Here is an 18,997-nt window from a genome sequence, read left to right as displayed (position 1 = left end):
AGTTGATCATTAAATAATGTGGAGGCTAGGGGTGCTGACTTCCCCAAAACTTAACTATTAACAGCCTACTGGTGACCCAAATCCTTAACAATAACATAAATAGTCGATTAACATGTATTTCGTGTATATATATATATTATATATATATATATAATACTGCATTATATATATAATAAATAAATAAATATAAATATGTATATATATATATATATATATATATATATATATATATATATAAAACTGCATTCTTACAATAAAGAGAAAAAATGCTAGTAAAATCATAAGAAAAATATATTCAGAGCCCTATATTGTATGTATCAGGAAAAAATCTGCATCAAGTGGGCTCATGTAGTTCAAACCTGTGTTATTTAAAGGTCAATTATAGTTAAAATTCAAACACATCATCTCAACAAATTCACCATCATAAACAACTTACATGTACTAGTGAAAAAAAACATCACTCACTTAACTCATCTGATGAGGAATGATATCAATATAACGTGTAGTAGAAAAGCATAAAACCAAGCTGTGGTTATGGCATGATGAATCTTTTTTAAAATCACATCTGCCATAGAACACAGACTTGGCAAGTGAAAAAATATAAATCAGAGCAGATGCAATTTTAAGATCCATGAAAACTCTCATACACGATGCGCTTTCTTAAAAAACAAGTCACAGGGGCGCCTGGGTGGCGCAGTCGGTTAAGCATCCGACTTCAGCCAGGTCACGATCTCGCGGTCCGTGAGTTCGAGCCCCGCGTCAGGCTCTGGGCTGATGGCTCGGAGCCTGGAGCCTGTTTCCGATTCTGTGTCTCCCTCTCTCTCTGCCCCTCCCCCGTTCATGCTCTGTCTCTCTCTGTCCCAAAAATAAATAAAAAACGTTGAAAAAAAAACTTTAAAAAAAAAAAAAAAAAAAAAAAAAAAAAAAAAGTCACAAATGTTTACTTTGTAACTGGTGCTGATAATTCAAATAAAAAAATCTAGAAAGGTAGATGAGTCAACTAATTCAGTCTGAATAACAGAAGCATTTTGCTCTCTGTAGACAGCCCTTTAAAATGAATAATAAAACATGTACAGAGAGAGAACTACCTCCATATTAAAAAGTGACTCTGATTAAATCAGGTAAAATCAACACGCAAACCATCAGTAATACTGAAGAGCTATAAAGCAAAATGCTGAAAATACAGTGTTTTGAATCCAGTTTTAAAATATGAGCCACCATGAGGGGCGCCTGGGTGGCTCAGTCGGTTGGGAGTCCGACTTCGGCTCAGGTCATGATTTCACACTCTGTGAGTTCAAGCCCCACATCGGGCTCTGTGCTGACAGCTCAGAGCCTGGAGCCTGCTTTGGATTCTGTGTCTCCCTCTCTCTCTGCCCCTCCCCCGCTCACGTTCTATCAAAAAATGAATAAACGTTGAAAAAATTTTTTTTTTAAAATATGAGCCACCATGAAATAAGGTTCAATAACATCATGTACTTCATTTCACTGGGTCAATAAAAATACTCACAGTCTTCATCTAAGAATTTGTACTGTATGTGTTTCTTGAAAAAGTCTTGTATGCATCTGCAAATCTCTTCCTTTTGTTTAGAAATATGATCATAGTACTGTGTATAGTCCCTTTGAGAAATACCTGACAAGAAAAATATTTTATATCCATTATCATATAACATTCTTTTCAAAAACACCAAAATGTGATTTAAACCTCTTTTTGAGAGAAGCATTAAAGTAGACCATGTAAATAATGCATTATACATGATTCAGCATTTTGTATCAATATAAAACTTATCAGTTGTAAAAACTTACCCATTCAAGGAGTTGTATCTAAGCTGCATATCATGCATTCTTACTTTAGAAATAGTATTTTTATTTAGCACAATGGAAAGAACTCAGTCATAAATACGTTCATAATGTAAAAAATGAAAGAGGCGGTTTTAAGCCTCTGCTTCTTTGATTTTTTCTATCAAACTCTCTACAAATTAGTATTCTTTCCCACTTTTCTTTGGGACACTTAAAATATTCCATAGGTCTTCCGTGTTCATATTGTATTTCACAGAAACTGGCCATTTTTCCTGCTCATACATGCTACCCTGCCTTCACAAGCCTGAGGTTTCAAGCCATGGAAAAGTAAACATTCCTTTCTTCAGAGTTACTTGCTGATTTTATTCCAAATACACTAAAGGGATTATTGTAAAAACTCTCTCAGTTTGCTCTAGGCCTAGGAAAACGTTTTCTGCTCTGAAAGAAGGGTTTCCACCCAATTTCTTAATCACATGCCAGTATGACTGCCTTCTTTAGCTGGATTTGTACTGCAGTTTTTCCAGGACTATCTAACAATATGATAAATTCAGACACCCCAAGTTACTTTTAGGTAAATTAACAGATGTCAACATCACATTCACTACATAAGAGTGCTGATTCGACTCTAAATCACACATTTCTTGGCTGAAGGCAAGTTACACTTCATGGAAAACATGCAAAGACAAAAAAAAAAAAAAGAAATTATCTTCAATACTTAACTTGAATACATCACAGCAAACAAAATAATAATCTGACAGGAAGAAAACGGGTGGTTTTTAGAGTAATGCACTTACTTGCCCACATATTTCCTCTGGTTAGAATAATAAACACTGCTCCAATAATAGAAATAAAGATCCCAAAACTTGGCTTTTTATGATGCTTAAAATAAGCAGTGTGTTGCTAGTAATACTTAGGAAAGTCCCAAGGAGAAAGCAGGTAATACGGTACATATCCTAAATTGGGGATGGTCAAGACCATCACTTTCATCTCCAGAATCCAGACAGACATAATTAATGGACAAGATTCTTTTTGTGGAAACTGAATATGGCCTCAGGGTCATTATCAATATAGCATTCCAGTGAGTTAGTACCAATTGATTAGAGGTAGCATCGAAAATATACACTGATTTATTACCCTGTCCTAATTACTAGAAATTCACTTTCATCAAAAGCTTGTCTTCTTGGGGTGCCTGACTGGCTCAGTCCGAGAGGCGTGTGACTCTGGATCTTGGGGTCGTACGTTCAAGCCCCACGTTGGGTGGAGAGATTACTAAAAATAAATAAACTTTAGGGACGCCTGACTGGCTCAGTTGGTAGAACATGCAACTCTTGATCTCGGGGGTCATGAGTTCAAGCCCCATGTGTAGTGGAGTTTACTTAACACACAATTTTTTTAAAAATTAAAATAAATAAGCTTAAAAAAAAAAAAAAGGCTTGTCTTCTTTCAATGGGTAAAAAAAACTCACCAATAAGCTTGTTTTCCTTTACAAAACATCTGAACTCAGCCCCCGGAATTAATTCACACCATTTTCGAAGAACAAGCTGTAGACAAAGGAAAAACGTAACAAAACTATGAAACAAGGGAATGCTTACTGGTCTAACAGACAATTTTATGTCAAAAGTATATCTTAACAATTGCCATTATCAAATAGTTTGGGGAAAAGAAGGCATAATTTCACTCATATGTGGATTTTAAGAAACAAAACAGATGAACACAGGGAGGGGGGCGGGGAAGAGAGAGGGGAAGGCAAACCATACCAGACTCTTAACAACAGAGAACAAACTGAGGGTTGCTGGAGGCGAGGTGTGTGTGTCGGGGAGGGGGGGGGGGGGAGGGGATGGGCTAAATGGGACATGGGCATTAAGGAGGGCACTAGGGATGAGCACTGGGTGTTGTATGTAGTAAGTGATGAATCACTGAATTCTACTCCTGAAACCAGTATCACACTATATGTTAACTAACTAGAGCTTAAATAAAAATTTAAAAAATAATAAAGTAATTACAAGACTTGCATTTTGAAGACAGACCCCCAAATATCATGTGACAACACTTTTCCCTGTGTATCTTTTCATTTATCATAAAATTGTAACATTTACTTAATAAATATGCTGCTCAAATTTTTAAAAATGGCATCATAAACCATTCTCATCACGAGACGTAGGGGACAGATCTATTAATTCAGTAAGCGGGGGAAGCACTATTGAAACTGTTTATGACAAAGCGCATCTCTGTCACTTACTCATCACTCTGAGAGCTCTGACATGATATACATATCCAAGGATGAAGTCGAACCCTACCATCATTGTGTACAGCTGCCCTGTAATTCGTATGTTCTTCACCCCTTTAAGTACATCAAAAAAATAAAACGATTTCCGAGTTATCTACATTAGCAACATTGTGTACGATGCTGATAAAATTATGATTTATCACTAAAACTCCCTATAACCCTCCCATGATTTTCCCGCTACTTTAAAGTAAAACAATTCTACCAATGGCCCAAGTCATAAATGGGTTCTACTACCATAATTATTTAACATGTATAAATTCTCATATGCTATTGAATTGCTACAATTTTATAAATAGGATAGTTGACAAATGCATGCTTCTGAGCCTTTCTTTGGAAAAGACTAGCCCTGTTTCTGTGAAGTATTAATTCTAACAAGTGGCCAGTGCCTCCAGGCTCCCTTTTCTTGGCACACACTTCGCATACACGTCTTTGCCCTTTAGGACCTAAGAGATGGAACCTGAATTCTTCTAAGCCTCATTCCTGGAATTCCCTCCAGTGGGCCCAGTATTCCCCCTTCCCATATCCTGTGCTCCCAGTTTCTTGTACCTAACATTCTAGAGTAAGCCCATGCATACCAAGCTGTACTGTGATAATCTGATACAGGTCTCTTTTCCTTCCTAACTAGCAACCTCCCTAAGGGCCAGGAACTGGGTCTTACTCATCTTATGTCCCCAGCACAAGTATGTAATAACTAACAGGTGCTTAAGGAATGTTATAAAGTAAAACAGCAAATACATAGGATAAACAGCCACTAAAAATCCTGATATAAAAAAACAGCTACTGAACTGGAAAAATGTTCACACTAAGTGAAAAAAAAATGATATGCAAAGTAATGAAGAGAGTGTATATATATATACAGATATACACATCTCAAGAAAGGGAAGTTAAATGCCAAAATGCTAATACTGAGGATATGTTCAGGTGGTAAATTCTGCATAATTTCTTATACTTTTAAATTTTTGATAGTAAATTTCTTTAAAAAAATCTACATTGTTAAAATATGTCTAAGATTTTAAAATGCACTGATTTCAATTTTCATTATTGTGAGCTCTTGGTCAAGCTTTTTTTTTTTTTTTTTTAATTTTTTTAACGTTTATTTATTTTTGAGACAGAGACAGAGCATGAACGGGGGAGGGGCAGAGAGCGAGGGAGACACAGAATCTGAAACAGGCTCCAGGCTCTGAGCTGTCAGCACAGAGCCCGACGCGGGGCTCGAACTCACGGACCGTGAGATCATGACCTGAGCCGAAGTCAGACACCCAGCCGACCAAGCCACCCAGGCGCCCCTTGGTCAAGCTTTTTACGTGCCGTATGTTTAAAATAGAAATGAATTGGGGCGCCTGGGTAGCTCAGTCGGTTAAGCGTCCGACTTCGGCTCAGGTCACGATCTTGCGGCCTGTGAGTTCGAGCCCCGCGTCGGGCTCTGTGCTGGTGGCTCAGAGCCTGGAGCCTGCTTCCGATTCTGTGTCTCCCTCTCTCTCTGCCCCTCCCCCATTCATGCTCTGTCTCTCTCTGTCTCAAAAATAAATAAAGGTTAAAAAAATTAAAAAAAAAAAAAAATTAAAAAAAAAAAAAAAAGGGGCGCCTGGGTGGCGCAGTCGGTTAAGCGTCCGACTTCAGCCAGGTCACGATCCCGCGGTCCGTGAGTTCGAGCCCCGCGTCGGGCTCTGGGCTGATGGCTCGGAGCCTGGAGCCTGTTTCCGATTCTGTGTCTCCCTCTCTCTCTGCCCCTCCCCCGTTCATGCTCTGTCTCTCTCTGTTCCAAAAAAAATAAATAAACGTTGAAAAAAAAAAAAAATTAAAAAAAAAAAAAATTAAAAAAAAAAATAGAAATGAATTATTAAATGAAGAACCCCAAACTAAAAAATTACACTGCTCTCATCTATTAAAAGCTGATACTGGGGCAACGGAGTGACTCAGTCAGTTAAGCACCAGATTTCAGCTCAGGTCATGATCTCACGGTCTGCGAGTTCCAGCCCCACATGGGGCTCTGTGCTGTCAGCACAGAGCCTGCTTGGGATTCTCTCTTCTCCCCACCTACTCTCTCTCAAAATACCGAAAAAAAAAAAAAAAAAGCAAAAACTGATACTGCCAAATATAGTTTTTTAGAGCTATAGTAATATTTACTTAAGCAACAAAGAAATAAGCAATTGCTATAAACATTAATTTTGGGTAGAATTTGCATAATGTTTACTAAAATGTTTTGGACAGGTAGCACATATACTATAGTCAGTTAAAAAATTACATGGCGGGGGCGCCTGGGTGGCTCAGACCGTTGAGCATCCGACTTCGGCTCAGGTCATAATCTCGCAGTTCGTGGGTTCGAGCCCCGCGTCAGACTCTGTGCTGACTGCTCAGAGCCTGGAGCCTGCTTCAGATTCTGTGTCTGCCTCTCTCTGTCCCTCCCCTGCTCATGCTCTGTCTGTCTCTGTCTCTCAACAATAAATAAATGTTAAAAAAAAAACACAAAAAACCATGAGGGTAAAAGAATTCTCCTCCCACCTCCCACCACCGTGCAAGACCATACAGTCCCTCTGTCTTCCTCCTCAGAGGTAATCAGTGCTGTCAATTTCTCACATATCTTTACAGAAGTAATCTATGAATACAGGAGCATGGAGTACACATACGTATCTTTTTAAATATACACAAAAGGAATACACGACTATCCAGGATTCTGCTTACAACTTTTTTCATTTTAATTATTCTAGTATTACTTTCCTGAGCTTTTAAAACTGACTTTTACATGCTGTGCCTTAACATGATGATAGGATATTCCCAAAAAAACCAATAAAAGCACAAATAGCTGGGGAAATGAATCTTGGGGACAGAAGATGACATCTCAACAAAGATCATGCCTCAGGGCAGACTAGAGAAACGATCTTTGTCACTGTGTTTTCAAGCACCAAGTAATAAGATACAGCAGGTGTTTAATAGATGTTTGTTCAATGAAACAAGAGACAAGAATGTAATATGTGCACAGAAATAATGTTATAAAAATGTTTAATGATTTGGGAAAATGCTCATACTGTGCTATTAAGCCAAAAAAACCCTCACTAATGGTACCTAAAAAGCTCCATTACAAGTTCTAAGAGATCCAGTTCAGTGGCCTAGGTAAATAGTAAATTATTCCACACCATGGCATGACCACAGAAGATACATCAATATATGCTTTAACTGCATCAAGTGATACAGTGAGTCAATGGACAAGTTTTGAAAGCACATGTGTACAAAAGTGAGCGGAAGCAAACAGACAAGGAAGAATTTTTTTAAAAGACCAGTGAACCGATTCTAATTGGTGTCATAAATCCCAAAATGCAAATGGTTTGCAATTATGGAGCAGGCTGGCTACTCTCTTCAACAAATTACAAGCTATCAACGTTTTCAAAAGTATTACATTTTGACAAGCCAAGTGCAGGAAGAACCAGGAGTGATGATAATAAGCAAGAGCCTATCAGGCATGTAGCTGAAACCTGGAGTCAGGATTTCAAAGAAAAGTATGTTCCAGATTCACTAGTGACAGCTGATGTTGGGATGGGCATGGGTGGGGGGTGTAAAATACCCTCAAACTAGGAAAATACAGAATATAAATTTGGTTTTGCTATGTCTGAATTCTCACTGCTACTTCTAATAACATTTTCACTATCCTTTCATTCTTACTTCTGCACGTAATTTGCAAAATGAATCAACAACACAAAAATAAAAAGGGCCACTGGGCCTAAACAGTAAAATGATGATCACTATTTTTCTTCATATACCAGGTTAAAAAGCTTACCCAGGTGAAGCTACATGGTGGGTACAAAGCTATTTGTGTTGTTACAAAATAGGTACATTCTATAGTGTATATATATATATATATATATATATATATATATATATCTATAGTGTATATATATATATATGTATATATATACACTTTGTATGCATGTGTGTATATATTTGTATGTATTTTTCATAAATTTAAAAATTCAGTGCTTCTAGATTGCCAGAGAGATTGATCCAAAAAAATTTATTCATTCTGCTTAAGAATAAATAGCAATTTTCAAAACATCTTCATCTAGGATTATCAATTTCATCAAAATTAAAAAAATAAATCCTTACCTCATATTCTATACAAGGATCTGGAGAATCATCAGTACAATGAATAAATCTTTAAGAGAAAAAAAAGGCAATTGAATCTTTTTTATGGTGCCAGTTTATGTACACACATTACTTACATTCAATGTGAGAGTAGGTTTTACTAGAAGCATCCAGAAACAGGAGGCTAATTCAAATCCAATAAACCTTTATTAAGCACTATCGAACATCAGACGTTAGCCGAGGCACTCTGAGATGTTATTTCACTAGTCCTCAAAACAACCGTGTAAGCGTTACTTCCATTTTTTGGTCAAAAAAAACAAAGAAACTTAGACCCAGAAAAGACCAAATTTAGTGACCAAGCCAGGACTACAACTCAGATTATCCGAAGATAGATTCCAAATGAAGGCAGGACAGCGCCGAGGTTTTACAATACTCATTGCCTTCTTTTTTATGGCTAAACCAGAAGTCTACTTCTCTGTTGACATCAACTCTACCATCTAAAGCCACACAAAGTTATAATCTAACCCTTCCACTGCACGCCATTTAAAAAAATATTTGATAGAACTACTCATTCCTTAAGTAAACTGCTTTCCACTCTAAAAATCCTCCATTTCATGAACAATTTTTCAGGTATTAAATGCCTTTATTAAATACCTCCCTATGCCAAGGACCGGCCAGACACCAGGAATGCTAAAATCACTTAAGTCCCCTGTTCTTTAGGAGGTTAGTCTAATGGGGAACGCCTAACAAGTAGACAAAGAACTTAAAACACTGGAAGTAAGAATAAAAATACTCTGGCAGCATAAAGGAAAAATGGATTAGCTCTCCATTGTATAGGGAGGAGGGAGGTCAGGAAAGCTTCAGTCAGCAGGAAGGCAAGGTCCACATTTAGGGCAGAGGGAAGCATGTGCTAAAGCAGGACGAGAAATGAGAACGGCCATGCAGAAGGTGGAGAACTACTGCAGATGGGCCCTGATGGGAGTGCAGAATGCAAGGGGAGAACTGCCAAAAATGGGCTTAGACCTCGCGCACCGCTGGTGGCCATGCAAGCTGGCACAGCCACTATGGAAAACCGTATGGAAGGTATTCACAAAATTAAAAGTAGAACTACCGTATGATCTAGTAATCCCACTACTGGGTATTTACTCAAAGAAAAACACAACACTAATTCAAAAAGAGATTCACGCACCCCTATGTTTATTGCAGCATTACTTACAACAGCCAAGATAAGGAAGCAGCCTAAGTGTTCACAGATAGATGAATGGATAAAGCAGATACGAGGCTTGAGTTAAACAAACAAAAAGCAAAAACAGACTCATATAAGAAACAGACTCATAAATACAGAGAACAAGCTGATGGTTGCCAGAGGGGAGGGCAGTAGGGGGGCGGGCAAAAAGTGAAGGGGACTGGGAGATCCAGGTTTCCAGTTAGAGAGTAAGTCCCAGGGATAAAAGGCACAACCAAGGGAATCTAGTCAGTGGGACTGTAACAGCGCTGTATGGGGACAGACGGTAGCTACACGTATGGTCAGCAAACCATAAAACACAGACTTGGTAAATCACTGGTTCACACCCGAAACTAATGTAACGTTGTGTCAACTAAACTTCAATTAAAAAAAAAAAAAAAAGATGAGGCTGGAGAGAAATTTGGGATAGGGAGGAGCATTCAGACTGTGAAGGCTCTTGTCTCCCTAGGGAGGCTGTGCTTCATTACACAGACAACGGGGCGCTCCAAGTTTCTAAACGCAGGAGGGCTTTCACTGTGGCAGCGGTACTGGATAGCCTGTGGGGGGGAGTGGCAAGTAGGGAGGCAGAGAACCAGTTAGAAGGCTCCGTCCGATAGCCCTGGGGAGCGATGAGGGTCTAGCAGGGAAGGAGGAAAGCACGTTGTAAAGATATTCAGGAGGCAAAGCCAAGATGGCCTGGTGCCCTGGTGGAAGTGAGGGGTGAGGGAGAAAGAGGTCGGGATGACTGAGGTCATCAACGACTGGCTGGCAGGTGATGGGAATGCCATTCACTGAGACCGGAAGGAAAGCAGCTGACGGGTGAGAGAACGATGGAAGGGAACTATGTTTGCATGTGGAGAGCTGGAGACATCCGGGAGAAAGAACCGCACAGAGACGTCTAGGAAGCAACTGGAAATTAAGAAACTCAAAGAGAAGGAGGAATTGGAGACAATTATCTGGAGGTGATCCCACGGGTGTAAGAGATAAAGCTGAGAAGTAAATGGAAGGGATCACCTCAGGCACATGACAGAACCTTGGAGAATACTAACAAAGAGTGAGCAAAACTTGTGGTGGAGAGACACTGTTATTAAAAAAAACAACAACAACAAACACAAAACAAAACACCACGCAAACAAAACAGAAAATACTTTTACAGATCTCTTTAAAAGAAAAAAAAATCTCTTTTAAGCAATTTAAAGTAAAATTGAGTTTCCAAAGATTTTAGGGGGCACCTGGGCGGCTCAGTAGGTTAAGTGACCGACTTCAGCTCAGGTCATGATCTCGCAGTTCGTGAGTTCGAGCCCCGCATTGGGCTCTGTGCCGACAGCTTGGAGCCTGGAGCCTGCTTGGGATTCTGTGTCTGCCTCACTCTCTCTCTCTCTCTCTCTCTCTCTCTCTCTCTCTCTCTGCCCCTCCCCCACTCACACTCAAGCGCACGCGTGTGCTCTCTCTCTCTCTCAAAAATGAACATTAAAAAAAATTTTTTTTTAAACAAAAGCTTTTAAATTTCCCTGAACATTTGATTAGGTTGGAATTCTCTGTAATCATTTGTGACCTATACTCCAAACAGAAACAATTCTAATTTATTTGGCTGGCTGAGGTCCTCAGAAAAAAACTTTTATCCCCACTAACAACTGGGCATCGGTTGATAAAATCTGAATTACAAAGAAGTACACTCAATGTGCTTTGTTAAAAAGCAGTGGGTTTTCCCTGTATTCTTGAATGGGCACCAAAGGAAGGATTTTACATTTGCTATCTCATTTAATCCTTTCAAAAGTTCTGTGAGAAAGTGCTATTAATATCCACATTTATCACATGAGGACACCAAGACTCTGAAAGGTGAGAGATCAAGCTCGTGGTAGGGAGGGTATGAAACCCTCGTCCAGCTGCTGCTGAAGCTCACAGATTTCAGCAAAAAGAAACAAACAAACAAAACCACAACAAAATACCACAAATACCAGATGCATCTAAATACCATCTTTTTCAATAGTCCACAATAGTCCATAATAAACTTTTCTTCATTTCAAAAGATCCCTCACTTTTTCTTCCTAGTTTAACAGTCTAAACATTTTAATTAGTAACAAATTGCTAATTATTTTATGAATTCTATCATAAAAATTCCTTTTATCCTTAAAACATTTTCCATTTATCCTTAAAACTTTAATTTTACCTTCTAATTTTAAGAATTAAAACATACATAAAAGTACAAAGTATACATGTATTGCTTTTATAAGAAACCAATTCAAGTTTACAAGTTAATAATCTACATTTTGGAACATATACAAATATGGAATCGTCATGTGGTACACCTGAAATATAACATTATGTCCATTCTATTTCAATAGAAAAAAAGTTAATATTTTGGCTTCCAACTAACCAATAGTTCATTATCATGTTAAAATTGAACTGACTGCCTGTCTTTTCTTAATGTAAATGTATCTACAACATACAGGGAGATGAAAGGAGAGAGATGACAAAGGACAAAATAACAGGGTATTATCTTAATGGTTAGTGTAGTCACAGAACTAGGACCATCTGTATTTTTGAAATGTGACTTTAATCGTGTGGGTGGCATACTTTTTATATGTCTGGTAACAGAGGATAGTTCTTATTAATATTCTATAAAGAACAAGGTAGATTAAGGTTCTATATCTACCTATTTTTAAAACACTACAGGAAACCCAAAAGGCACAATTCCAAAATCCATATACTCATTGTTGAATATTTTTAATGCTTCAATATTCCTACAAATACTGATTTCACTTGGTTAATCCTCATATTGCTACTTCAAAACAGATACACATTTTATTTTTTTAATTTTTATTTTAGAGAGAGAATGAGTGAGCGGGAGAATGGTAGAGGGAGGGGGAAGGAGGGAGAGAGGGAGAGAGCGAGAGAGAGAGAGAGAGAGCGAGAGCAAGAGAGAGAGAGAGAGAGAGAGAGAGAGAGAGAGAGAGAGAATCTCAACCAAGTTCCAATCTCAGTGCAGAGCATGACGCGGGGCTAGATCCCATGACCCTGGAATCATGACCCGAGCCCAAATCAAGAGTCAGACACTCAACCCACTGAGCCATCCAGAGGTCCCAAAACAGGTATACATTTTAAAACATATTTGCATTCTCCCATCTTGTAACATTATTTAAGTGTTGATTGGTTTAGCATTTAATGTTATTTTAAAAACCTGACTAGTTTCAAAAGGTAGAAATGAGAACGTCTGTGGTATGTGGGATTACTGTAGAAGGCTTTTTCATATTAAGATGATTAACCAAATGGTTGGGTACAGACCCTACAAGAGCAGAAAGCAGAGCCAGTCAATAATAACATTTATAGGAGCTCAGCTGAAATACTGCAAAGAACGCTGTGTGTGAATATTTAGATTCCATTTACATTCTGGAGAAGGCAGGTTTAAAAGAGTAAAATGAGTAAGATAATTACAGTACTAACAACACTGGAATTTTTACAATCCTTCTATGTAAATTAACAAACCTAAAACTTGTTCTACGAGTATCGATTCTTTTTATGAGTGTAAGTAATTAAAACACGTCATTTACATTATCTTTGAGACTTCTGCTTTTAAATTCATACAACTCTACTTCCTCTTGCCTGTCTTGCCTTGTCTAGTTTGGGGGCCTGGTGTGCTGTTTCCTCAAGTATTTCCGTATTTTTGCCGAAAGCACCCATCTGGTGCAGCTCATTTCTCTGAGGGTCCCCCTGAGGCCTGGGTTGCCGAAGTCTTTCCAGAGCACTTTGTGTTTGCATCTTCTAGGTGCCTCAAGGGTAAAATGATTCAGGGACTGACTTTTACCTTAATCTCTTAGTTTGGGAGAGCTCCAACCAGACAGGTGGTTTAAATTTGTACTCCAAGTTCGTTGTGAGGTAGAGGCCTGAGGTCTCAACACTTTAAAATGCAAAACCCAAAGAGCAAGGAGTTTCAGTTCTGCCTCCTGGTCTCTGTGCCAGTGGATGAATTGTTTTCTAGTTCATCCTTTATTGGAGGTGCAATAGGGTCTCTTTTCCAGAACTTTACTTCATTTTGGCTTAATGCTCAGCCTCCAGTCCCAGTAAGGGATTAAAAGTTATGTCCCTTATCAGTTCTGGTAACCGTCCCTAAAAGGCTTATCTACCTAAGCGTCTGATTTTCCATCCTCTTTCTATTTCTTGCATCTGGGATTGCCGTTTGTTTCTTGTGAATTCAGCTGTGCCTTACATTTTTGTGTCGTAGCTCATATCTTATCTAGCATTTTTAGATACTTGTAACAAAACATTTTTCAAGTTATCTTAGCCTGTTACTTAGGCAGAACCAGAAATTAATGATCAGTTTCTTAAAGTTCTTTTATAACTACAAATAAGAACATTTGAATCGCATTTGAAGATCTGCCAATCTGACCAGCCTAGCTATATTAGATTAGCACTTAATAGCCATTTTCATATACACTTATGACCATGTTGGTTTTTAAAAATTTTTTTCCTGGGTGTGGGGAATAAGCTTAAGAATTCCCTGAGCCTGAAGTGATGGGTTAACAAGGCATAAAGAATTAGAAAGCCATAGGGTGTACATACCCAAATTTGGGTAAACTAGATTAGGTAAAAGCAAAGGCCCCCAGTACAGGTAAAGCGGGACAAAGGCCCCCAGTATAGGACAAAGGTATAGGAATAGGGAATCTCAGGATGAAGACATCCATGATGAGGTAAACAAGATTAGGTATTCAGGGTGGTAACACCCCCCCCCCCAATTTAGTACAATAGCAGAAAGCTGCTTTCACAGGAAGGAAGGACCAAATTAGGTAAACAGGTAAATAGGGCTATGGACCCCCGCGGGGCGAAGTTTCCCAGGGTGGAGCTAGTTAGCAAAAGAAAGGTGCCTTGCTGACCCTGAGGTAGCAATCTCCGTCTTTCTGGTCCCCTAGGCCAGTTTAAGTAAACAGAGGTGGGGCCTCAAGTCCGCTGTAAACAACCTTCTGCCCAGCGCCAGGATTTTGTTTTGTATTGACCCAAACCCCCTTTCCCTCAGGCCCAGCCAGGAGTTGAAGTTCAGGATTTCCTTGTCTTTGTGCACATCCATCACTATGTTTGTAAGCCTTCTGATCCTAATAAAAATGGAGCAAGGACCCTTACTCGGGGCTCTTGTCTCCTCTGGGACATTAGCCTCTCTCACATTTTTTTTTTTTTCCTCTCACATTTTTAATCCTGCCCCCGCTTTCTTGCTGGATCAGAGAGAACTCTAGACCCAGAGTCCACGACACCTGGGTTAGTATTTTATTTTAACTTGGATAATTTTTTTGATTGAAATTTTCAACAAGGTAACAAGAGAAAGTAGTACTGAACTCCCTGCTTTACAGTCTGGATAGAAAGGAGGCCCCTGTACTGAATTACAATTACAGTTCCTCTAGCTCGCCATTAAAACTCTGAAATAAACACAAATGTTATTAAGGATGAACATCGCATTACCTACAATGGGAATTACAAAATAAAAAGAATTCTCAATATACAAAAATAAAGATTTTACTTTGGGAAAAAGCAACAAAACATAAAGGCCTATTCTGATGAAAGCTACTATGAAATTATGCCAGTGTATTTTTAATATATTTTGAAATTAGTTAACAAGAAGTTTTCAAAGAAATGTTCTAGAGCCGAATTTGTAAAAAAGAAAGAAGGGGCGCCTGGGTGGCTCAGTCAGTTAAGTGTCCAGCGTCCGACTTCAGCTCAGGTCATGATCTCACAGTCCATGAGTTCCAGCCCTGAGACAGGCTCTGCGCTGACAGCTCAGAGCCTGGAGCCTGCTTCGGATTCTGTGTCTCCCTCTCTCTCTGCCCCTCCCCTGCTCATGCTCGGTCTCTGTCTCAAAAATAAATAAAAACATTAAAAAATTTTTTTAAAAAAGAAAGGAAATAAAAGGTAGGTCCTAGCCCCCAACTGCAGGGACTGTGCTTGGCCAGCACTGGTGAGTGGCAGGCAGAGGGCCATCTTTTTTGTCTTTCACTTCTACTCAAGCTACTGCCCACATCATTCCCTCGACTTAAACAAGGTCGCATTTTCTATCCGCCAAGAGGTCTTAGTGTAACAGGCCTATTCATCATGCCCTAAACATCATGCCCTAAACATGTCTCAAGATTGACATACTTTTTTTCTGTTAACTTCCTAACTGTGCTCAGCAAGTTTTTATTATGCTATTCCAAATATTTCACACATCAAAAGAGAATATGATACGTTTAATGATAAGGATGCAGGTAAGTGGAAGAGCGGGAGCAAAATCAGGAAAATATGGATGTATTCTATCTAGTTTACAGAAGATGATGCAGAATGTGTCCCACGCCTCATTACAAGGAAAGGAGAGAGGAAGAGAAAAGCTACAATGTACCTGCACTCTGTTGAGCTGTGCTACGATTAAGAAATACACTGTACAAGAAAGAGCTAAAGGGAGATGAAAACAGAATACACCAGTGGAAAACATTTAAGTTGAAGATGAATCCTATTTGCTGGGGGTAAGGGGCGAGACTCTGGCATCGGAGGTACAGATTTACAAGATCACCTACTCACATGGGATGGTCTCTAATTTGTGCCCATCACATGGCAGGTGGGGGGGAAGGAGAATCATGGTGTTGGTAAACTTTGAGAGTATCACCTGTATGAATTTACCATGGGTAACTTAGTATAGCCTAAGTCCACTGACTGAGATCGCAATTTCAGCATTTTTATTAAGTAATGAGAAAACATCATCACTAAAGTTTTCTCAAGTGGCAGTAACCACAATCATTGATGCTTTAAAGTGGCATGCCATCCTAGATGTTTTACTAGGGCACAATTCTCGTTGGTAAGCGTTTTAAAAAACTTGAAAGCTGACATTATACCTCAGAGGAAACAATTATTAAGTATAAAAAAAAGTATAAATCATGGGCAGAGAAAAGAAAACTGTAAAGCCAGGGGACATGCAGTATCAAAGTTGTGGTGTTGTAGACTTTACTGCTTGTGAGGAACCAAGTTAGGAGCACTGGGGCACAGACTCCATTTCAGATTTCACCCGTGGTAGAAAAGGAATGATAAAAATAAAACGATACTGAACAAAGGGTCATTGGGTGTGTTCATTCAAATTTTCATAGAGGGGTGCCTGGGTGGTTCAGTCGGTTAAGCGGCCGACTTCGGCTCAGGTCATGATCTCGTGGTCCGTGAGTTCGAGCCCCACGTCGGGCTCTGTGCTGACAGCTCAGAGCCTGGAGCCTGTTTCAGATTCTGTGTCTCCCTCTCTCTGACCCTCCCCCGTTCATGCTCTGTCTCTCTCTGTCTCAAGAATAACTAAACGTAAAAAAAAAAAAAAATTAAAAAAAATTTTTTTCATAGAATTTTTCTTCAAAAAGATAAAATATGCTATCTAATATAATCTATAGCAGAAAAGTGTCAACTAATTAAATGGGTCTTAAAAGTCACAAGGCACAGGGGCGCCTGTGTGGCTTAGTCGGCTGAGCGTCCGACTTCGGCTCAGGTCACGACTTCACAGCTTGTTGAGTTCGAGCCCAGCATCGGGCTCTGTGCTGACAGCTTAGAGCGTGGAGCCTGCTTCGGATTCTGTGTCTCCCTCTCTCTCTCTGCCCCTTCCCTGCTCAAGCTCTGTGTCTCTCTCCTTCAAAACATAAACATTAAAAAAAAAAAATTTTTTTTTAATCATAAAGGTCTAACACACACAAAATTTTACTCCTGAGACTATCTGCTGAATTTTATGTTTAATAACCAGTTTTGTAATAATCTTAAGAATGCATACAAACTGGGGAGCCTGGGTGGCCCAGTTGGCTGAGCGTCCGACTTCGACTCAGGTCATGATCTCACAGTTCGTGGGTTCGAGCCCCGCGTCAGGCTCTGTGCTGACAGCTCAGAGCCTGGAGCCTGCTTCAGACTCTGTCTCCCTCTCTCTCTGTCCCTCCCCTACTTGTGCTCTCTCTCTCAAAAATAAACATTAAAAAAAATGCATACAAATTATGTCGAGCATAGCAGTTAAATTACTAAGCCAAGTGAAATTTCCTGACCTCTAGTCAAACCTATCTCATAAGTGACAAGTCCCTCAGAGAAACACTTAATGGATTAATTTTTTTATTTGCTCAGCCCTTTCTTCTAAATGCCAATTGAATAGCGAATATTATTTTCTTGCCTTGGCCTACTGAAGTGCCACTTAATCAAGAAAATAATTACTGAAAGCAGCCATGATATTCGACAAGTCTAACCACATAAAATGTTTACATCTGGGCCAATAACTTGCTCAGTGAGTACAGTGCAGACACACTGCGTTCAATGTGTCATACTTCAACTTCCACTTTTTAAAGCTTCCTGTGTACCATAACCAGTTGAGGAACGGGAAAAAGAGGAGTATTTAATATTCTGTCTTGGATTACAGCTGTGGCCGACAGTACTGGTCTCCCGCTAGCTCTTTCCAACCTCCATCCTTGCTAACACATCAGGAAGCACTCACGTTCTCGTTACCCTCCCGAATGCCAGGGATGCACGTGCCGGTTAATCTCAGCGGTCCTCAAGGTGTGGACCTGCCCAAGCATCATCAGGATAACCTGGGAATATTTTAGAAATTGTATTATTCTTGCACCCGGCTCCCAGCCTACTGAACCGAAACTCGGGGAGGGGACCAGCAACCCAATCTCTGTTTCACCGAACCCATCAGGTGATTCTGACGCGTGCTCACGTGTGACAGCCCCGGTCCAAACCAGTCACGGCATTTCTGTTCCCTGACCATCGCTGGATTAGGCTGGTCACACTATGCGACCAATGAGTCTGACAGGAAGTTTCCTGGAGAGCTTCCAGAATACTCTACTTGCTCACACACGGAGAAGAGTGAGAGGAAACACACCACCCCTTCTATTTCTGGTGCAGATACTGTCAGGTCTTCATGTGATGTTCAGAACCGCGGCAGCAATCATGTAACCATCGGGTGATGATCCCAGATACCAAGTCAGCGAGCCAAGGATGAGAGTGCGTAAACACTGAAAGAGCCGGGGTCCCTGGAGACCTCGAGGACCTGCTCAACCAACCCCAGAAACACCCAAGCTCCAGAGTCCTTGTTAAATAATATATTTTTTAAAACTCTGCATGTGTCAAGTGCTTTGAGTTGGCCCTCTGTTAACTGTAATGTCTTTGTTTCTTTTTTTGAGGCAAGCCCCAAAATAGTATAAACAACATAATGTCACTTTCATAATATTATATAATCTTATACATATCACAGATTATATAATACCCCATAATGCCTTATTATGGTCTATGCTTATATTTATTATTACTTATAATATTCCTTATTATTTAGTAATTAAATTCTTATAAAATTAAGTTCTTTACAATATTTTACTACATTTTAATTTGAAGCATTGCTAGGGGGAGGCATTTATAACCTTACTATAACCTAACCTTACTATAAAATACTGTAAACATTTAGCATGACGTTGACTGAGATCATACTCTGGTTTGGGCTCTAGTAACTAACTTGTGCAAACAAATTACTAAACAGATTTAGGCCAATTTTCTAGCCAACAGAAGGAAAGAGATTAAACCATTAATACAATCCTGTCTACTTTAAAAAATTAGACTCCTAATTTAATCTTTAAGGGGTCCTGAAAGGTCTA

The 18,997-nt window shown here is 39.4% G+C and overlaps 1 protein-coding gene across 4 annotated transcripts in view; it reads right to left on the bottom strand.

Annotated features, from left to right (window-relative positions):
- Positions 1-18,997, bottom strand: part of CDC123 (cell division cycle 123) — a 60,263-nt gene that overhangs the window by 12,957 nt on the left and 28,309 nt on the right. For 3 of the 4 annotated variants that reach the window (XM_030323201.2, XM_030323204.1, XM_030323203.1), the window contains 3 exons: positions 8,183-8,231; positions 3,263-3,338; positions 1,508-1,630 (listed from right to left, as the gene is read on the bottom strand). In XM_030323201.2, coding sequence (XP_030179061.1) covers positions 1,508-1,630; positions 3,263-3,338; positions 8,183-8,231 — 248 coding nt within the window. The remainder of the gene's footprint in view (positions 1-1,507; positions 1,631-3,262; positions 3,339-8,182; positions 8,232-18,997) is intronic. The other variant, XM_030323205.1, reaches the window with a different exon arrangement.

This window comes from Lynx canadensis, chromosome B4, assembly GCF_007474595.2.
Source record: "Lynx canadensis isolate LIC74 chromosome B4, mLynCan4.pri.v2, whole genome shotgun sequence".
Classification (NCBI taxonomy): domain Eukaryota; kingdom Metazoa; phylum Chordata; class Mammalia; order Carnivora; family Felidae; genus Lynx; species Lynx canadensis.
Note: the sequence above shows the minus strand (reverse complement) of the source record. Positions and strands in the feature narration are given on the sequence as shown.